Below are 22,885 nucleotides of genomic sequence, written 5' to 3'. Positions count from 1 at the left end.
AAATGTGAAGCCGGAATATCTGCTGCACATTCCAGCCATTTTGGTTTGCCTTGTAGACTTGATACAGTGTGGGATAGGTGTCAAACTCAAGGCCCGCGGGCCATATCCGGCCCGGAGTACAATTATATCCGGCCCACAAGGTCATTTTACATAGATCTATTATTTTAATTATTAATGGCCCGGCGATATGAAGCCTATGATTGTAAGTTAATACCAATCATAAAAATAATGCTTGCTCAGCAGTCTTCTTCATAAGAAACGGAATTTGTGAAGTGAAACACTTTGTAGTTATAGCAGAGACCGAGACACATGAGAACAGACTGAAAAAACGGAGGCAATGAAAGCTGCGTTCGCACGCGCCCGATTGATCCGGCCCGCATGAAGCTGCATTTTGCCCAATCCGGCCCGTGACCTAAAATGAGTTTGACACCCCTGCAGTGTGGGGTCTTTTCTGGTTTTCCTTTGTATCATCTCTACCATAATAAGGAGACTTTCGATTTGTATTAGGGGGAATACGTCAAGAGAAATGTCCTCTTTTGTAAATATTTCAGGATTTTCTTTTCCAAGGGTAAACATTAACATTTCCATGATTAGTTTTCCTCTTGAATTTGATCTTGTGACGTGCCCTCCAAGAACCAGAGCCATCCTCTGCATTTGTGTTCCTGCTGTTAGTGGAACACCCTTCTGTGGATTGAAAAGAGACACCACTGGTTGATGATGAATAATGAGGGTGAATTCTCTCCTATACAAGTACTAGTTGAAACATTTTACACCCCAAAATGGATTCCAGTCCTCTCTGTCAATCTGTTCATTTTTTTTTCTCTGCAGCGGTAAGGGAACGTGACGCATCTCTTAAGACGTGACATGACTGCACCTCTGCCGTGAGGCAAGGTATCACAGGCAAGCTTCACTGGATGCCGTGGATCGTAATGCGCCAGTATAATGTCTGACGTCACCAGTTCCTTTGCCTCTTTGAAAGCCCCCTCACAGCTTTGTCCATTGCCATTTCTTTCCAATCCGAGGTGATGAGTTGGAGGGGTTGGGTGCAGTCCCCAGCAACCTGATATAGTAATTGATGAAACCCAAAACAGACTGCAACTGTGACATGTCTTTTGGCTTTGGAGCATCCACCACTGCTTGAACTTTCTCAGCACTCTTGTGTAATGTTTGAGAGTTAACGGTGTGACCGCAGTAAGTGACACTTAGTTTAAAGAATTTACACTTGTTGCACCATGCTCTGAGCCCATAATCTTCCAAAAAAACAGTCTTAAGATTTTGGAGATTGCTCCTTCTTGTTATCCTCACTGGAAACAATGATGTCATCCAGGTAACATTGACTGCTGGGCAGCCTTACAGCACCTGGTCTGTAACTTTCTGCTAGAGCGCAGGTGCAGATGCTACTCCAGAACTAAGCCTATTATAGCGATAAAGCCTTTTGTGAGTGTTTATGGTGAGAAACACTTTGGACCCTTCTTCCATCGCCATCGCTAGGTAGGCTTCAGCCAAGTCCACTTTGCTGAAGAGAGTCTCTCCAGAAAGGTTTGCAAAGATCTCCTCCATCCTGAGCAGAGGGGATTGAGCTACTTTCCGTATTGAGCTGATGGTGACCTTAACACCAGCACGGATCCTAACAGCCCCATTCTTCTTGGCTACTGGGACTATTGGCATTACCCATAGGCTCTACTCTACCTTGGAAAGGATTCCTTCAGCCTCACGAGATCTCGATCTTGGGCTACTTTATCATGGACGGTATAAGGAGCCAGATGAGCTTTGCAAAACTTGGGTGTGGCATTTTCATTTTAACACTATTTTACCCTTGATGTGTTTTAATGCTATCCTTGACTACTGCTGTGACATCATCCTGTACCGTTGTAAATTTGCTCTCAGTTTGACTATTGTAGGGGATGCGGCATGCATATGTTGGATGGATCTCCAAAAAGTTGTGGTTGTCTCAGTCAATCATGACCCTACAATGTTGGTCCTCCTATTTTTATCACTTACAAGATGACTGTAGCTTGTTGTTGTATTTCACTGTTATGAATGTCATTCCTAAAGGGGTTACCTTTTCTCCAGTATGTTCTTAGTCAGATATCTACAGGCTTTTTGAAATGCCATTCATCTCATGTTGTGGAGTGACTGAAACAGTTGAGCCAGTGTCTAATTCTAATGAGATTTACAGGAAGATGTTTCCTGCTTGGCGTTGCTGCCTGCCGCCCCTCCAACAGTGCCCTTGGGTCAGCCGCAGGGTCCTCAGCCAGGGGCCACCGTTCATTGATGTTTCACTTCCTTAGCTCTGGTACATCTCCTGGTGCCGGAGCAGGGGCATTGCCACTCGCTGCTGCTTCCAATTTCTGTCCTTTCTCCTGGGAACAGCCGAAAGCTGCCCTTTCCTACCTCTTTAGCCAGCTCCCTGGTGGCCCTCCTACACCTTGCTCCAGTCACTGCCGTATCACAGAGTAGCCTTGTCGTCAATGCTCCACCGAAGCCCCGACCGTAAGTGATGGTTCTCCAGCCTGCTTCCTTACACTCAGCTGCCATATTGGAATATTTCAGCTTCTTCCTCTCATGGACAGCCTGCACCCCATTCGCCCGTGGGATGGTTAATTTCAATGATGAGGGCTGCCTTGGCGGCCATGGACCGCAGTACTTGATTTGGGCGGAGATGTGGTGTGATTTCCATGGGGAACTACAGCTGTCTGCTGAGAACTGCCCTCATGTTCCTCTCTCTCCTTGCCTGCGGAGAGGAGTCCAGTATGAATGAGCTCTTGTGTGGCTACATTCAGTGCACTTACCAACCTTAACAAATGGAATGAGTAGTCGTCCTGCCGGGGCAAGGCCGTTTCTCGCATCCCGCCTGCAGGCCTCTAGGATCTGGTTGTGCCGTTGTCTGTAACGCCCTTGGGACAGTGCTGCCTTGTATCCTGCTAGGATGTGTTGGAGGTCGGCATTGGTGGTATCACTGAGGGGGCATCTATCCTCACTGCCGAACCACTGGTGAAGGCTTTGGGGGCAGGGCAAGGTGTAGTAGGTGATGGAGTCTGGCTTGTGAGACCTGAATGACCTGCTGATGGTGCCCTCTCATGTTGTCCATGGATGCCCTGAGCCACTACCTTCACCCTGTAGTGCTCCTGTCACCTCCTCCACCACCGTGGCTTTCCTCTGTTTCTTCGAGGCCTTTGACCAGAAGCATGCTGCCTTCCCCCAGCCAGGTCCTGCATATCCAGCCTGGGCTGTCCCAACAACTTCTTGGTGCAACGGCCTGGGTCGGTGGACTCCTGCTCAACGACCAGTCGGGCTTTTTCTGCTTGTACCGCGGGCCGATAGATCCCAGTGGCAGCTGCAACATGTTCTTCACGAAGAGGCCAGTGTCCGAGAAACACTGAGGCAGCCTCAGCCATTTCTGGCTATCCCATCCATCCTAACAGCTGCTAATGAGGGAATTTTACATGTTTCCAGGGGCTACATCACCCTTTGGTACCGTGTGAAGCGGTAGAACCGCATGTTATACTTTCTGGGTAGCTGGCTCTAGTCAGTTCCGGCCAGGCCCCCTGCGAGCTGTTTGCGCTACTTTTTCCATCTGCCTGTCGGAGAGCCCTGTGGTTATTGCCTCCCAAGGCTCTGTATGGACTGCCCGGCCAACAATGAGATTTCCTCACCCCTCCTACAACAAAGGTGACGTTGTTGCTTCTGACCCCTTTAGGCTTCGCGACCTGGAGGGTTTGATCTTCATCCTTACCCATGTCACTGGCTCATCCAGACTCTTCAGCAGCCTCCTTGCGCATGCAGCTGTTTAAAGGATGCCAGTGATTGTCCACGTAGCTCATCAGCGGAGGCAGCCTCTGTCAAACTGTAGCTTTATCTCTCCATCCGCCTGCCTTGCTCCAAGAAGGATGATCTCGAAGGCTGCCGTAGGCATTTGCAAGATCCAGCCGCGTGGCCTGTGGGTCACCTTTCTCACGCTTGGCTCATTGGATCTGGTCCCATATCAATGATGCATGCTCCACATATGCCAGGAAGCATGGAGCTCCTGCCTTCTGGTAGCTGGTATCCATTGCCCATGAGGTAGCTAGTCATCCTCCTGGCCACGACAGAGAAGGTGATTTTCCCTTTGACACTCAGCAGTGCAATGCTCCTGAACTGGTAAACTAAAGGTGGCTTTCAGTATGGGTCCTCTGACCACGGGCTTCTTGACTCCAGATGACACCAACATATCAACGATAGATTTTGTGGAGTCTATGAATCATTCGCGGCACACACAAAATGCTGGAGGAACTCAGCAGCCAGGCTGCATCTCTGGAGGGGAGTGAACAGTCGCCATTTCATAGGCTATTCTTATCCCTGAAAGTTCCTTCTTTGTCTAGTTGGATGAAGGGTCTCAGCCAGAAATGTGGACCATTTATTCCTTTCCATAGATGCTGCCTGGCCTGATGAGTTCCAGCAGCATTTTATGTGCGTTACTCTGGATTTCCAGCACCTGCAGTATCTTCTGTGTTAGTGACCATGATGACTTTGTTCTTTGTTTTTTTTTAAATCTTTAGTTTGTCTTCCTTTGATTCAAAATCAGGTTTAATTTCACTGTCATATGTCATGAAATTTGTTCTCACTTATAGTAGAATCAACATTCAAAGTAAATTTATTATCAAAGTACATATGTCATAATATACAGCTGAGATTAATTCTCTTGGTAGCAGTACAGTAGTGATTAGCTCAATGCTTTACAGTACCAGTGGCCCGGGTTCAATTCCCGTCAGTTCTTGTAAGGAGTTTATACGTTCTCCCTGTGACAATGTGGGTTTTCTCCCAGTGCTCCAGGTTCCTCCCACAGTTCAAAGACCTACCAGTTGGTAGGTTAATTGTTCATTGTAAATTGTCCTGCGATTAGGCTAGGGTTAAATCGGGGGATTGCTGGGTAGTGTGGCTTGGAAGGGCTCGCAATGTTGTATCTCAATGAATAAATAAATACATTTTCTTGTGGGCATACTGAAGAACTCCATTAGAATAAGTTACTGTTTTTTTTTGTTATGACACCTAATAAAATGGCTGTAACCACAAGATTTATGGCTTAGTCTTGACTTCCATAAAAAACCTACTGGACAATATGATGCCCAGGTCCAACAACCTCCACAGCTTTCTCCTCACAATGCCATTTCAGTTTATGCCATTGTAACTTTGTGACTTCCTGGGACTCCCTCTCTTCCCTTACTTCGTCAAGAGTGTTGCATGGGGAAATGGCTGTACCATCGAAGTATTTTGTACTTGTAAGAGAGCACCGTGTTAGCAGAAAATATACCATGGAGTCAGAAAACAGGCCCTCCGGCCCGTCTAGTCTGTGCTGGAGTTGCCAAGTATCTGATATTTTCTTAAACACCGAAGATTGTGCAGATGCCAGAAATCCAGGGCAACACACATAAAATGCTGGAGGAGCTCAGCAAGTCATGCAACATCTAAGGAGATGAAGTCTCTGAGGAAACAAAGTCTCTGATCTGCTCAGTTCCTCCAGCATTTTGGATTTCTGGCATCTGCAGAGCCTTTTGTGTTTAAGAGAATATTAGATACTTGTCAAACTTTAGCACGGACTAGATGGGTCAGAGGGCCTGTTTTCTGTACAACTCTGACACCGTGGCATATATTCTGCTAACATGGTGCTCAGTATGACCAGATGCACACACCTTGTATAATAACAAAACAATTTGATAGTACAGCCAAAGAAACTGTCAATGTGTTGACGTTGATATTTTGGTAGAAGTTTTCATAGATCTATGGCAGGAGTGCCAAATTGCATAGAGTTAGTGCAAAATGGTTGGGGGAAAATTAAATCTGTCTAAATTTCTCCATTTAGAGCTATAGAACACTGCAGCACAGAAACAGACCCATTCATCTGGCTAGTCCCATCAACTTGCACCTGGATCACAGACCTCTACAACCCTCCCATTCATGTACCTATCCTAATTTCTCTTAAATGTTAAAATTGAACCTGCATTCACTGGCAGCTCGTTCCACATTCCCACCACCCTGTGAGCAAAGAAGATGCCCCTCGTGTTCCTCTTAAACATTTCATGTTTCACCCTTAACCCCTGACCTCTGGTTATAGTCTCGCACAACCTCAGTGGGAAAAGCATGCTTGCATTTACCCTCTCTATACCCCTCACGATTTTGTGCACGTCTCTCAAGCCTCCCTTCAATCTTCTACATTCTAGGGAATTATGTCCTAACCTATTCAACCTTTCCCTAGAACTCAGCTCCTCAAATCCCGGCAACATCCTCGTAAATTTCCTCTGCACTCTTTTAATCTTATTTACATCTTTCCTGTAGGTCGGTGACCAGAACTGCACACAATACTCCAAATTAGGCCTTCCCAATGTCTTAACAATTCAACTTGTATTTGCCGAAAGTCTAAAAAGGAAAGTGTCTTCTGTAGGCATATGACTAACCAGCCTAATTTTGTGATCCTTCCCCTGCATCAGATTTGTGAATGATCCATAAACACTACCTCATACCGTAAATCTTAGTTTACACTACTTACACTACTGTAATTTGTAGTAATTTTATGTATTTGCACTGCTGCCACAAAACAGCAAATTTCACATACAAATCGTTGATAATGAAGTTGATTCTGTCAACTGTTCCTGAGTTCTTTAAGTCCATCAACCCTACTGGGCATAGACGGTCTACAGCAGCTCATGAGAGACTTCTGTCCTTGGCTAGCGTTTCAAGTAGAGCCCATCTATTTGGTGTCCTTCCCCTCTCAGGGACGAGGTCTTTGGAGCTTCTGTTGGTGTTTCTGTAACTCTGGGTTTTTACAGGATGGTGTTACTAGCTCCATGTTCAATACTCCTCCTTTCACAGCCAAGCTTGGGACTGTCCAGGGAATTAGTGTTCCTGAGTCAGGGTCAGAATCTGGTTTATTATCACTGCCATGTGACATGAAATTTGTTAACTTAGCAGCAGCACTTCAATGTAATACATAATCTAGCAAAGGAAAAAAAAAGTGACAAAAAAAAAATCTCTCTGGTTATGTCTAACTTACCCAATCAAACAATGCTGGGAAAAAAAGATGAAAGTAATTTCTTGTATTCATTCTTTTGATAATACTGCAAGATTGTTAAGTTTGCAATGTACCACGCCAGAAAGTGTCTCTTAAGGGAGGTCTGAGAAATTTTGTCAGTGAAATTGTCAATTTAGTTACGAAAAGTAACTTTTCAGAACATCAAGTTGAAGAGAATTAAATAAACTGCAATATTAGGTGGGCTGCTAAGCAAATCCAAAAATGTATACATTTGATTCCAATGTTTACAACATTTGGCAATGTAAATATTTAAATATTTCTGTACTAAGTCCTATCACTTTTCCCTTTGCAGATAAACTGGGTCCAACAGTCTTTGCTCCAGTTAAATTAGACTTTGTGGGTAATATTAAGGTGAGTATTTCATTAATGTATCAGCAGCCAACTTGTCTATCTCTGGTTACTTGTTATATTGAATATTTGTGATCTTTATGCTTTGATTTGGGAGGCAGGATGGAGATACATCTCTACCAAGGGAAGTATAAGGCGCTCCCTCCCTCTGCTAACCTGTAAGGTGTAGCACCTGCTTAGCCCCCGATCTGGGTCATGTGAAACTATGGGAGCAGGTGGTGGATGGTCGTACGAGCAGCTGCTGCATATGGCATGTCCTGGTTATGCGATCACTGACGCCAGGCGATCTCTAAAGAGTATTGGTAATGGCTGTGGTCACCCATCTTGTAAAGACACTGCCCAGAAGAAGGCAATGGTGAACCACCTCTGTAGAAAAATTTGCCAAGAACAACTGTGGTCATGGAAAGACCATGATCGCCCACATTATATGGCATGGCACAAAATGATGCTTTAGTAAATTCACTAAGTTCACTTGGTGATTTCCAGAAAATAAACCAGAAGTACATCACGGATACCATGAAGTTCACGACTCTGCAGAAGATAGTGCTGCACGAACTGGAGACAGAGGTAGCGACGGTGAGGAACTCTGCCACGGAGGCCCTCCTTTGGTTGAAGAGGTAAGTACCAGCGGGGTTTTGAATCCCCTTGCCAAAATGTGTTCTCTCCAGACAGCAGCTCGCGTTATATTGTGGATCTGTCAGGAACTTGCCCAAGGGGTCATCCCTGGGTCTCCCAAGATTTTGACCCACATACAAACTGTTTTCTCACATTTTTTTTCATAATTTCATGCAATCCCATCCCCGCCCCCCCCCCCCCTTATATCCCTGTAATCCATTGCACCCTCATTCTCCAACCATCCACCTATCCTTTTAAAACCTTTGGATTCCCACTTTGGCTGTATACTAGCTGACTGTTCTTTGGCATCTCAAGCCAGCATGAGTGAACTATTGATGCCCACAGCACTGAAAAGAGTTATTCAGCTCACTGTATCCATGCCAGACAGAATGTTAGCTGTTTAGACAAATTGCACTTCCCAACACTCCCTCTTTTCTTCTTTGATTGCATTTTCCTATATGCTCAAACTGTAACCTTTAAGCTAACCTTTTTAAACGCAAGATCCCTTCCCTACCTCAGCCTTAGTGAAAGGCAAGATTGACTGACTAAATCAGTTAGAGAAAAAACAGCTCAGATTGTACTTCCAACTTGAGGCCTTTTATTTGGGCTAATTGTATTTGAATTGTATAAAATGCTTTTGTCAAACTTCCAAATTAATTCAACCAAGAAAACACTGTAACTAGCATATCAAACAGGCCATAGCTGTCTTTCTTTAAGAATATTACAGTACTTCATACCTTTAATTCTAAGTTTCGTTATTTAATTTTATTTCAACACAAAAAATAAATGAATAAAAATTGACTGTTGCACTCAGTGTGATGGCTGGGGCTGAATATTTTCTGCTAGTTCCCTGAAATTTGGCTCATAATTACAGACAGCTGCCTGTCAGTAAGACAGCTCCTGTACTTAGATTTAATAATTTTCATCTATGAAAATGCAATTTCACACAGATAAGTTGACCCGAAGTAGGCACTGACTTTTAGTGCACAGGTGGTGAGATGAGGGGACCTCTCCCTGCTGACAAGCCCCCAAAAGTCACCGTGCCGTGATCTTGCTTTAACCTGGATGTCATTTTGAAAATCAATTATTTCCATTTCAATATCACTTGGCACACAAAATAGTTGCTGAAATTTGGCTGCTATCTGTTCTATATCGATCGGCAGAAATGGGTTTGAAATAAATGCAGCAATATCTTTCCTGACGTTTAACTTGCTAAAACACTGATCAAACGCCAGTTCGTCTAGGTAAGCAAAGGGCGAAAAGCATTTTTTCCCTTGATGGCCTGTAACATTTTCTTCAAATTGGGAAGTGGGAAGATTCATGTGGGGCAGGTGTCGGTCATTTCCCATGAGCTCGTTGTTTTTAATTAGTTTTTTTATACATTTTCTACATAACTACAGATAAAAAAACCCAAATCAAAATGAAGAACATTGATACAGTGCAAAAATAAACATACAATAACAATATGATACAAAGAAAGATAATTGAGAAAGCACCCAAATTGAAGTCAAGTAAAATTAGTATCCTCCCCAAGCCCCACAACACAAAAAAAACCTCCAGACCAACCACAACACAATATAGAGAATATAAATCAGGACATTCAAACCCCCAAAACTGTAAATACACTTAGCAACAGAAGATATTAATGCCTACTACCAAAAAAAAAGAAGCTGAAAGCAAGGGACCGAAAAAAAAACCTTAGTTAAGAGGAAGGTTATGAAAGTACTCAATAAAAGGTCCCCAGACCTTATGGAACTTTAAATCCCAATTAAGAACTGAATAATGAATTTTTTCAAGGTCTAAGCAGGACATAATATCATTAAGCCATTGAGCATGTGTGGGCGGGGCAACATCTCTCCATCTAAGGAGGATTAAACGTCTAGCCAGGAGAGAGGCAAAAGATAATATTCGACACTTAGTCGAACTCAGACATAAATCTGTCTCACCCCAGAAACCGAACAAAGCAATTAAAGGGTTAGGTTCTAGGTGGTGATTCAGAATATACGATAACATTATGAAGACATCTTTCCAAAATTTCTCCAAGCTCGGACAAAACCAGTACATATGAATGAGATTTATCACAAAGCGGACTAATGTTATGGTAAAATCGAAATAATTTAGATTTAGACATATGTGCTCTATGAACAATCTTAAACTGTAAAAGGCAATGGCGAGCACAAAGAGAGGTTGAATTAACCGATTTGAGAATTGAGTCCCAAGTCTCATCAGATAAGGAGGTATTTAAATCCTGCTCCCATGCCATTTTAATTTTATCCACAGGGGCACGTCGTAAGGCTGCTAATTTATCTCAAATAAATGCTATTAAACCTTTACCTAGTGGATTAATGGAAAGAAATAAGTCCATAACATTTTTCTCAGGCATTTCAGGGAAGTTAGGAATTAAAGGAATAATAAACTGTCTAATTTGGAGATATCTAAAAAAAATGAGCATTGGGTAGATTGAACTTAGCAGAGAGCTGCTGAAAAGAAGTGAAGCGATTATCAATAAAAAGATCTTCAAAATGTCTAATGCCTTTCCTTTACCAGTCATGGAATACTGAGTACTATGTAGTAGGTAAAAAAAAAGGTGATTATGTAAGATAGGGCTAGAAACGGAAAAAGCATGGGAACCATAAAATTTCCTAAACTGAGCCCATATACGCAAAGTGTGTCTAACAAGAGGATTAACTATTAATCTGGACAAACTACTAGGGAGTACAGAGCCAAGAAGTGCAGAGATAGATAATTCTTTAGTGGAACTCAACTCCATTGCCACCCAATTAGGGCACTCGGGTTGGCCATGGAAAAAAGACCAAAAGGTAGCACAATATATATTGGCTGCACAATAATATAAACGAAAGTTAGGTAAAACCATGCCACCCTCTTTTTTAGATTTTTGGAGATAAACTTTATTAATTCTAGAGCGCTTATTCTTCCACAGATATGACAAAATAATAGAGTCTAAGGAATCAAAAAAAGATTTAGGAATAAAAATTGGGATTGATTGAAATAAATATAAAAGTTTAGGGAGAACGTACATTTTAACAACATTAATATGACCTACCAAAGACATAGATAGAGGTGATCATTGTAACAGACTCTATTTTATAGTATATGAAAGATTGGCAAAATTTTCACAAATGAGATCTTTAAACTTCCTTGCGACTGTAATCCCAAGATAAGTAAATTGATTATGAACTACTTTAAAAGGGAGATCACGAAATGTTAATTCTTGTGCTTCTTTATTAATTGGGAAAAGTTCACTCTTATGTAAATTAAGTTTATAGCCAGAGAACTGGCTAAACTGATCAAGAAGTGAAAACATTGGAGGTAAGGATGTAGACAGATTTGAAAGAAAAAGTAATAAGTCATCAGCATAAAGAGAAACTTTATGCTCAACACCCCCTCTCCAAATCCCGGTCAATTCAGGACAATTTCGAAATGCTATTGCCAAAGGTTCAATAGCCAAATCAAAGAGAAAGGGACTTAAAGGGCATCCCTGACGGGTGCCACGTTTGAGGTTAAATAACTGGGATTTCTGAAAATTAGTTAAAACAGAGGCAGTAGGACACAGATACAGCAATTTGATCCAAGATATAAAACTTTGATCGAAGTCAAATTTTTCTAAAACTGCAAAAAAGTAGTTCCACTCTATATGATCAAATGCTTTCTCCGCATCGAGGGAAATAACACATTCAAGAAACCCAGTTGGAGGTGAATATAAAATGTTAAACAAATGCCAAATGTTAAAAAAAGGAAGATGGTTTTTAATAAAACCAGTTTGATCATCAGAAATAATAGAGGGAATAACAGTTTCTAATCTATAAGCCAAAACTTTAGCCAAGATTTTAACATCAACATTAAGCAAAGAAATCGGCCTATATGAGGAACACTCTGTTGGGTCTTTACCCTTTTTTAATAAAAGAATAATAGATGCCTCATTAAAAGAGGGTGGCAATTTGCCATAATTAAACAAGTCAGATAATACTGAGAATAACTAAGGAGAAAGAAGTGAGGAGAATGATTTATAAAATTCTACGGGGAACCCATCAGGTCCAGGAGATTTCCCTGAGGACAATGCAGAAATTGCAAAGGATATTTCTTCTGATGCTGTAGGCGCATTAAGTTTGGCTTTAAAATCAGATGAAAGCGAAGGAATATTCAGATTATTTTAAAAATGATCAACAGAGATATTGTCATTCAAAGATTCAGAGGAATAAATTTGAGAATAGAAATTTTTAAATGCGTCGTTAATTTCTAAGTGATCCGATGTAAAGTCTCCATTCTCCTTCCGGATCTTTGTAATATGTTGTTTGGCTTTGGAACGTCTCAGCTGATTGGCTAGAAATTTACCAGATTTGTCACCATGAATGTAAAAGCAACTCTTACTTTCAAGAAGTTGGCGTTTGACAGGTTGAGTAGACAAAAGATTGAATTTAGCTTGAAGTTCTACCCGCTTCTTGTATAGTTCAGGATTCTTAGTTTGAGCATACAGTTGATCCAATTGTTTAATCTGATTAATGAGGTCTAATCGATCTGCACAGGACTTTCTATTAAGATTTGCTGTATAGGAGATTATTTGACCCCTCAAATATGCTTTCATGGCATCCCAGACAATCTGGGATGACACTTCAGGTGATGTATTGGTGTTAAAATAAAAGGTTAGAGCTCGTTGTTAAGTGCATTTAATTTAGCCGTAAGGTCTGTCAGAAACCCTAAATCCAGTAGCCACGCATCATCTGACACTTCCTCGTGCTCCTTGTTTCCTATCGATAGAAGAGTCTTTATCTCGGGCAGCAAGTCAACAAATTGTTGTAGTACTTTGCCGCGACTCAACCACCAAACGTCAGCATGAAGAAGTATGTCTCCATAAGCGGCATCGAACTCATCCAATAACACCTTGAATAAGCACTGCTGAAGCGCTTTTGCTCAAATCAAGTTTATCAGTTTGACCACCAGTGTCATTACATGAGAAAAGTCCATGAGCTTCCCAGCCAAGGCCTGCTGATGAATCACACAGTGATAATCCAGGAAGTCAGGAAACTCAGGGTCATTACGGCACAGTGCTATAAAAACCAACGCACACACCGCGCATTGCTGGGGCCCCATCATTAGTAATTGCCACCAGTTTTTGAATGGGGATGTCATTTTCACGGACATTTTTAAACTCATTGCGAATATCCTCACCTCTCATTCTCTCCTTTAAGTGCAAAAGAGTGAGGAAGTCCTCCTTTGTTGTAAAACCCTGGAAAGCCATCCTGACAAATGCAACAATCTGAGCTGTTTGCATTACATCTGGGGATTCATTGAACTGTAGTGAAACATATTCACAGAGTGACAAGTCCTGTACCTAACGAGGCCACAGACTGGTCTTCTGCTGCTGTAGACCATCCACTTCAAGGTTTAACCTGTTGAGCATTCGGGGATGCTGTTCTGCACTCCACTGGTGTAACCTGTGGTTATTTGAGTTCCTGTTGCCTTCCTGTCAGCTTGAACCAGTCCGGCCGTTCTCCTCCGAGCTCTCATTGAAAGGGATTTTCACCCGTAGAACTGCTGCTCACTGTATGTTTTTATTTTGCTTCTCACACCGTTCTCTATAACTCTAGAGATGGTTGTGTGTGGAAATCCCCGGAGATCAGCAGTTGCTGAGGTACTCGAACCACCCTGTCTGGCACCAACAATCATTCCACAGTCAGTCACTTGGATCACATTTCCCCATTCTGACGTTTGGTCTGGACAACAACTGAACGTCTTGACCACATCTGCATGCATGCATTGTTTTACTGACACATGATTGATATTTGTATTAATGAGCATGTGTACATAGTAAGAGTGGCCGCTGAGTGTCTGAGAGTTTGGGATTGAATTTGTGCAGTTGTGATTCATGTGCTAAACCTTTTAATATTTTTCCCTATATTCACTTTCTTCCTCCTTGATAGCAATGTTTCTATCTTCATTTGGAAGAACATAATTAGAGATGGGTTACTGCTTTGGTCTCTGATAGGCCTTCTCTTATTCACTTTATGGATTTTCATCAGAGTCAGAATGTTTATAGCTCTGCAACCCTTGTACAATTATATTCCCAAGAAAATCAGACATACATAATGTCATGAAAGCTGTTTTGCAGCAGCTCTACAGTGCAGGACATAATAAATTATATTTTATTACATTACTTGTGGTAATACTTTGTGTATGATGTATGTTTTGTGGGTGCACTGTGGTCTGGAGGGACGTTTCATATGTACAGTCAGATGACAATAAATGTGTACTTGAACACATAATATAAAATCTATATTGAACAGAAATTGCATGAGTATTTGATAACCTCTGTTGAAACCAACAAGCTCGGCATAGGTTGGGAATTGAAAATAAGCACTTCCTACAGCTTGTATTTCACAATGAAGAAGGGGGAGGCCAAGTCTCCATCTGTTTCCAGAGCAATCCCAATCCTACTTGACATTTGTTCAGTTTCACCAGCTTCACAGGGTTATAGGTAATTACTGTGGTTGTGCTGTCGCCTGAACTTGTTATGTACCATCGTGCTGAGAAAGTTCGCGGTCCAAAAGAAAAAGTTATAAGCGATAGTCTTAGGTATTTTTATTGTGATCACAATTCTTTGTTGGACATCGATAACATAGAACATTACAAGTCTGGTTCTCTAGTTCATTGGCAAGACCAAAGGTGGGGGAGCTATGCAGTGGTGTATGGCGGGTGTGGCAGGTGCCCTGGGAAGGCGGGGGGGGGGGGGGGGCACCACAGACAAGCCAGACTTCTATTAAAGTCAGACAAGCCATCCTCGGATGGTGAAAAAAGAATTTTCTTCAGACGTATGATCTGTCTTTGATTATCATGGGTGAGAAGTACTAGGATGGCCTTATTTCAGAGCATTGTGTAAGAAGACCATGAAATGTTTCTTCACGAAGAAGAAGGAAAGTGGAGCTGAAGGACGAAAGTTGGAGGCGGAGGAAGCCAAGAAGTGGAGCAAGTTCTTCATGCCTTTCTTTGAAAAGCCCGGAACAAGTAGTTCGACTCGTTTCATGGAGTCGCCTGCACCTGCTACAAGTTTGTTAGAATCCGAAGGTGGATCAAGTACAAATGTATCACAACCCGAGGAGGAAGTCAAGTCAGATAAGTCCGAGTATGATGAGATTAAGAGTGAGGCTGCCACAGAGAACGTGGACGTGACAGGAGGAGAAGACGATGGTGATGGTGGTGATATTGAGTTTATTGACGAGATTTTACCTGATCAGATTGAACCTGACGACACTGAACCTAGTGAACTGGATGGTGTCAAAGAGCCTCGAACTGTCATACCAGAAGTAATTGAACAGCATGACATTGGACTTCTGAATTTTGACAAGGATACTGGAAAAGCAATTCTGCCTAACGCGTTGAGAACAGAAATAATAAAGCTGGGTTTGAAGTATTTCCAGAACAGTGAGGGGCCTTTCGTAACAAAAAAAATAACCGCTCAATGAACTAAACTTGGTTGTTCCACTTCTTAAAAAGTCTGCATTTTGTATCTGTTGTCTTCACCAGTCCAGGTCAGACCATCAATCCTCATTGGAGCAGAAAAGTGGATTCAATCGGTGGAAAGCACCTGAAAGGATTAGTGTTCATCAGGAATGCTTCACACAGTGGAAAGAAATTTAGCTGGAAACAGAGGAGTTATTGATGAGGTATTTCAGTCACAGATTGAGATGGAAAAGCAGAAGTGACGCGATATCTTGACGAGAATCCTTCGCTGCATAAAATTCCTTGTGACTCAGAACCTGGTGTTGTGAGAACTCAGGGAGTCACTTCAGCTAGACGATGACTTCAATGTGGGAAATTTCCTTGGCTCACTGAAACGACTGGCCATTTTTGACCCTGTCATAAAAGAACACCTCACTCATTTGGAAAGTCATCCTGGATCCACGTCTTATCTTTCACCGGGTGTCCAGAACAAATTCATCCACATGATGGCATCCACTGTTCGCCAGAGTTTACTGAGAAGCATTCGTAAAGCCAAGCACTATGGTCTCATGTTCGACTCGACTCCTGATCAGGCACATTGTGATCAGATGCCAGAAGTAGTGAGGTATGTGGAAGTTGATTTTGCGAGGAAAGCAGTCTGTATTAGAGAGTCCTTCCTTGGTTTTATCCAGATAAGCCAGGAAGATGCTGAGAGCTTGGTTGAAGACATCTTGAAACAGCTAGAGAAGGACGAAGTGGAGCTACAAGATTGTTGGTCACAGTGTTATGACAATGCTGCTGTGATGGCTGGACACAGAAGTGGGAATCAGTGAGTAAAACAACCTGGCAGTGTTTGTGAATTGTGACAATCACTCACTCAACTTGGTGGGTGTACATGCAGCCAAGCAGGATACAATGATTGTCACGTTTTTTGAAACCATCGAAGCTCTCTGTGTTTTTCTCTTGTTCAACACAGCGCTGGGAAAAACTCAAAAACGCCGTGCCTGTGGTTAAGTCGGAGTCTGAAACCAGGTGGTGTGCAAGGACAGAAGCAGTGAAGCCTGTCAACAAGTACCTTGAAGAAATACTTCAAGTTCTCCAGGACATGATAGACAATGAAAACGGGACCAGTGAAACAAGTGACGTAAGGCAGTTGTACAACCGCATGTTGAGTTACAATTTTCTGATTTTGCTAGGACTTTGGAACAAAGTACTTATTCGCATTGACAAAAGAGGCTGCAGGATCCTAGCATGAACTTCCACGGTACTGCCCTGGATTTGAAAGCCCTCTGAGATCATTCTTATGATGAAAGAGAAGTGTTGGTCAGCGAGTCACTCGAAGAAGGAGTCAGTCTCTATCAAGAATGGAATATTGAAGTTGACATCAGAGACGAAAGAAACAAATGACTGATAAGAACCCGAGAGGCACTGGGTTGACAGCTAAGGAGGAAATGGAAAGCGTCATGAAGAGAACATTCGACCGTCTTCACAGAGAAATGGACGAAAGGTTCTTTCATTTGCACAACACTGATGCCAAGTTTGAGTTCCTTCTCGATGTCGAGGGACTGTGTTACGGCGCCAACAGTAACAACCTAACGAAGAAGTGCGAAAATTTGGGCGAATTGTACAGCTCTGATGTTGACGGACAGCAGCTGTATGAAGAAATTTTGGATTGCAGAATGCTGCTATCAAGGCGGGTCAACAAGAAAATGTCAAGACCTAAAGAGCTTCTTGAATTTATTGTTCAGTATGGAGATGAGAGTGTCTTCCCCAATCTTCGCATTGCTATTCAGATAATGCTAACCATCGCGGTTTCCATCGCCAGCTGTGAGAGATCATTCAGCAAGTTAAAACTAATACTTTTGTATTTGAGAGCCTCCATGGGTCAAGGCAGACTCTGTGATCTCGCTCTGCTGAGTGTAGAAAGAGAGGAAACTGAAAAAACTGGCTTTGATCACATCACAGACCAATTTGCATCAGTCAAAGCAAGGAAGGTGCGGTTATAATTTTCATGTATTGCCATAATTTGTTAATTAAAAGATTAACGAGCTTGACTTGTATTTTTGAGCTGATATTATGGTAAGGTTATCTAAAAGATGGGTGTCAGATGTTTGGACAGGGGCGCAATTTCAGTGCTTGCCACAGGCGCTATTTTCCGTAGATACGCCCCGCCTCAGTTGTGGTGAGGACTAGGCCACAACTAGGCCTGAGGCGGTGCTACCCTGCGATGTTTACTCACTGTTGCCCTCTGGTGTTTAATCAGTGGAAAGACGAGCTGGACTAGGACAATTTAGCATCAGTCTAGTCAGGCCACTCAGGGACCTGGTCTATATTATTATTTCTGTTTTAACTTTGTGACTACTTTTTTTTTCTGGAACAGTAAACATGTGCAGTATGTTGTGTGCTTTTGGTGATGTGTTTTGCACCTTTCCCCGGGAGGAACGTCATTTCATTTGAACTTGAAGGAAAGACCGACTTTGTTAGATTTCCAGTGAAAGAAATTAGTTGTTCACTACTTAACCAATAGTGCCCTCTAGTGGCGCAGTGTGTAAAACAAGCCATGACCTCGCTGCAGTGCAGAAACTTACTCTGAGATGCACCGAAAGAAGTGCTGGGACACATAATCAGTGATGTAACCTGGGGCCATAGGATGTTTTGGGTCTTTCAACATCAGACACTTCCGTTCAGGTAATAAACACAAGAGATTCTGCAGATGCTGAAATCTGCTTCGGTCTCTGCTTTCCTTTGGATTCATCAGCTGTGTGCAGGGGGGAGCCTGCTGCATGGGCAATGGCTTTCTCTCCATGTCGTACTGTCCTGGCTTGTGGATATCACATCGTTAGCTGGGACAGCCATGGTCAACCTCAACCAATAGGGGGCCTCAAGCAGTGCCCATCCCATGGACTTTGCATTGTCACTACATCATGCACTAAAGTCAGTGATTGAAAACAGTAAAATGTCATGGGCTTATGGCTAGTTGGTGCCTTCTCATGAGTTAAATATCAAAAACACCATAATTTACAATATTTTCACCAGGTTCGAGATCAGATAGGTAATGGACTGCACCACAATTTCATAGAGCCCAGTGTGGTGCCCAGGTAATGTAGTGGTTATCATTATGCTACTGAGTTTGGAGCTCAGTTCCAGTGCCATCCCTAAGGAGCTTGTATGTTCTCCTCATGACTGTGCGGGTTTCCTCTGGGTGCTCCAGTTTCCTCCCACACTCCAAAGACCTACTGGTTGGTAGATTAATTGGTAGTTGTAAATTGTCCTGAGATTAAGCTAGGGTTAAATAAGTGGGTTGCTGGGTGGTGTGGCTTGTTGGCCAGCAGTGTCAGTTCCACACTGCATCTCTAAATAAATTTTTTTAAATGAAGTAGGTAAAAAAAAATCCTTAAAGTTGCATTTGGGAACAAGTATAGGTCACTTCTGCCTATTGAATTAGATTGTGTAGTTTTTCTTAATTCTGTCTACCCATTTTGGTTCAATAATTCCAAATATCCTTATGAATTTATATTTAAATATTTATAAATATAAATGTATCCCAAAGTATTATTAAAAAACAAAATGTATTGGATTTGCTTTTAGCTCACATCCTGCATCAGAGAAGTCTTTGCATTTTCCATTAGTTACTTTGTTTTAAAAATATGACTTGTTTAGTTAAAGTGGTATCTTTGCCCATTGGCTTTTAGTTTTCAGAATTTTACCTCGCAGATTGTACCACCTTTCTCTTTGAAGCTGCACGCCTGTGTTTCAATCACTGTGGCAGGGTAGCGTAGCATTTAGCGCAATACTTAACAGCAGCAGCAAACGGAAGATCGGGGTTCAGTTCCTGCCGTTGTTGGTAAGGAATTTGTATTTTTCCCCATGACCACAAGAGTTTTCTCTGTGTTCTGTAATTTCCACCCACACTCCTATGGACAGGTTAGTGTAAATAAGTTGTGTCCGTGCTATGTCGGGACTGAAAGCATGGCAACACTTGTCTTCAGTGTGTTCTTGGAATGTGTTGGTCGTTGGTGCAAACAAATAATTTCACTGAATGCCTTGATGTACATGTGATAAGTAAAGCTAATGTATCAGTTTTAATGTTATCTTTGTAGGTTTTTGTGTATAAATGTGTCGGTGCCATCTTGTGGCAGCTATCAGCATTGTTTTTAGCCATAGAATTAAAAACAATTTAAGTATCTAATGTTTTTTTAAAAAAAATACCAGCAACTGCTCTTAAAAAAAATCATAATGTTTCCCCTTAACTGCTTACCACAGAGGATTGAAATTTCTGAAGGGATTCCTGGAAGAAGTGAATAACGGTGAAAAGGATATCCAGAAAGCATTAAGTGAGTCTGAATTAACCAAGTACTTCATGAAATTGTCACTTTAGTTGCTCTGTGCTGTGTCCTCCCTTTCTTGGAATAGTCAGTGAGTTATTATTTGAAGTGTGCTTGATTCAAACAGAACAACTGAGTTCAAATGCATCACACAAAGTAACAGTGGGATTAATAACCTGCTTATTTAATGATGTTGTCCCATGATCAAAACTGGCCAGAATAATAGGAAGGTTGTCTTTGCCTTTTGTATGTTTCCCATATTTTTGTGTGGAACTATGTTGAAACAGTCATATACTGCTAATCTTTTCAGTCCATCACTTGAATTCTTCAGTCCTTTACTTCATTCACCAGCTTGTACTCCTCCTCCTCATCCCACTTTCATATTCTACCTTCTGTCCCCTTCCTTTCCCGTCCTGATGAAAGTTCTCAGCCTGAAATGTCGACTGTTTAATCCCCTCCATAGATGCTGCCTGACCTACAGAGTTCCTCCAGCATTTTTTGTGTGTTGCTTTAGATTTCCAGCATCTGCAGAATCAGATTCCGCATTTTCCATGCCAAATCAGGAACCCACGCTCCCTCTAGCAAGCTCAGACCCAATGCCCAATCACCACTCTGGCCCTCGAGGATACCATCCAACCTAATTAATAGTTTATAGTATTTTTGTATCTTTGCACTATCCTGCTGCTGCAAAACATCAAATTTCACATCAACTGGCACAAAATGCTGGAGGAACTCAGCTGGTCAGGCAGCATCTATGGAGGCGAGTAAACAGTCAATGCTTTAGGCCTCACCCAACTTCCTCTACCCTCACCTGGTCTTGACTATCACCAGATAACATGTACTCCTACCCCTGACCCCCACCTTCTTATTCTGGCTTCTGTCCCCTTCCTTTCCAGTCCTAATGAAGGGTGTCAGACCGAAATGTTGACTGTTTATTCCCCTCCATTGATACTGCCTGATCTAATTCCCTTCAGCATTTCGTGTGTGTTACCCTGGATTTCCAGCATCTGTAGATTTTCTCATATTTATCACTTGAACTAGTTAATGTTTTATTTTAATTATGAATAGCTGATAAATGTTTTGGATTTTCACTCCTTTCACAATTTCACTTTTGTATTCTTTTGCACAGATACCTCCTATGGTAGAACCCTGCGGCAATACCACGGCTGGGTTGTTCGAGGTGTCTTCGCAGTAAGTTCATTTTGAATACACATCTACTGCATTTGAGTGGTGTGTTCTTTTCCCAAAGATAAAGCTAATTTCATGAAATGAATTTATTCTTAATCCTGCAGTTGGCACTGCGAGCTGCTCCGTTGTATGAAGCGTTTATGGCAGCCCTCGCAATAAATGAAGGCGATGAACAGAAGGAAGCATTCTGTGAAGGGATGCAGAGGGATTTAAACCAGTATCTTCCAGCCATGGGAAAGCAAATAGAGATCCTGGACGCTTTGTATGAAGAATATAATTTGGAATCTGATGAAGTGGTGTAACAATGAATCAACAGTGTTGACAGGAAAAAGAAATCTGCGAGACTCTAACACCACAAATTACATGTGCAGAGAACATTGGTTTGTATTTCAGCCCATCGAACTGTATTCTATCGATTTACAACAACGTGAAGGCGTGCACTGCACAAACAGGGACATCCTTACACGTGCAGTACTATTTAATTCAAAACACTTGTAAGAAGATCGTGGCATATTTACAGGATAGTCTGAGTTCAAACATATCCTTGTGTATCAAAGTAATAACTCCTGAAGTAGTTCTTAAATGTTTAAAAAAAAGAGAAAGCCAAGGGATTTGAAACACTAATCACTGTTTATAATTATTCCATTAAGTTAATATTGAAAATAATTGCGTTATATTCTCTTTTGTGTAAATTTATGCACACTCAGCATGTGCAAAGATGACTCGGCTATTTAAAAAAAAAAGCAATTGGCACAAAATCATTTGCCATTTTTAAAAATTGAGATGTGTGGATATTTATAAGCGGTTGGCTAGCTGAAGTCAACCTGAGCTTTCTGATAGAGAGTGAATTTAATATGGTTTATACTGAGTTAAATCTACTCCATTACATTTTCACAGCTGTAATGCAAATTATTTAAGTCTGACTTACGGAGTGGTCCACAGTAATTTATTTAGGATTGGGGAAACAAAGACTTTGAGAATGTTACGTCAGAACACCTGTGATGTTTATAGTGCGTTAAACAGGATTTGCTTTGAGCCTAGTTACTACATACTAATCCATGCACTATTAATAATGTTTTCCTGTGTTAGTTATTCCAGTTCAAGTGCCCCCAAGAATGTTTCTGCAATGAAGTGAACTTAGCTGAAAACTGTGTGGCATGTCATGAAATAAAGGGATCAAGTTAAACAGTCAATGAAACAGATCAGCTTTTACCAAACACTAATTTGGGGCAGTGGGTTAATGATGTTGGTTCCAAACCATATTCTGAGGGAGATCTGGTTGTAAAGGGATATCGTAAGAAATGCTGGTGTGAACACTTTAAAATAATTGCTCGATGTGAAGAAGTTGTCAGAGCTATTTATGGCTAATGTGCTCTTGCACCCAAGTTACCAACTGGATGACTGAGCTTAATCTAACTCCATCTAGTTTTAGATATGATGCGGTAAATAGACATTGTGCAATTATTGCCACTAGAGTTTATTTAACTGAGAAATGCACTATCTGTACATATATAGATATATTTTATACTTATTTAATAAAACATTGCACTTTTAATAAATGTCTTGGGAAATCAGAGTTGTTCAAAATCACATCTGCTAGTTTTCATGAAGTTTCAGATTCCGAATTATTTATCACGTACATTGAAACATGCAGTGAAATGTGTCATTTGTGTTAACAAAGATGTGCTGGGGACACAGTGCTTGGCAGGGCAGTACAGAACGCAACCAAGCAGTATGTACCAGTGGAGACTGCAGATGCATGCCATCTTGCAAAACAACAGATCAACAGAGGCTGTAATTTGGTGCCATCTTGAGGTTGGGTTTGATTCTGTGGCCCCAGTGGGGAACAGTTCTATGGTGAGGGTCTCAGTTCCATTGCCTTTCCACC

The 22,885-nt window shown here is 41.8% G+C and overlaps 1 protein-coding gene across 1 annotated transcript in view; it reads left to right on the top strand.

Annotated features, from left to right (window-relative positions):
* Positions 1-22,549, top strand: part of plekha8 (pleckstrin homology domain containing, family A (phosphoinositide binding specific) member 8) — a 72,503-nt gene extending 49,954 nt beyond the window's left edge. The window contains exons 10-14 of the mRNA XM_059945033.1: positions 7,359-7,417; positions 7,901-8,031; positions 19,748-19,818; positions 20,939-21,000; positions 21,102-22,549. Of these exons, the coding sequence (XP_059801016.1) occupies positions 7,359-7,417; positions 7,901-8,031; positions 19,748-19,818; positions 20,939-21,000; positions 21,102-21,299 (521 nt within the window). The 3' untranslated portion in view covers positions 21,300-22,549. The remainder of the gene's footprint in view (positions 1-7,358; positions 7,418-7,900; positions 8,032-19,747; positions 19,819-20,938; positions 21,001-21,101) is intronic.
* Positions 22,550-22,885: the final 336 nt, after the last annotated feature.

The sequence above is a fragment of the Hypanus sabinus genome, chromosome 20, assembly GCF_030144855.1.
Source record: "Hypanus sabinus isolate sHypSab1 chromosome 20, sHypSab1.hap1, whole genome shotgun sequence".
In the NCBI taxonomy this organism is placed as follows: Eukaryota; Metazoa; Chordata; class Chondrichthyes; order Myliobatiformes; family Dasyatidae; genus Hypanus; species Hypanus sabinus.
This window is presented reverse-complemented; position numbering and strand designations above follow the sequence as displayed.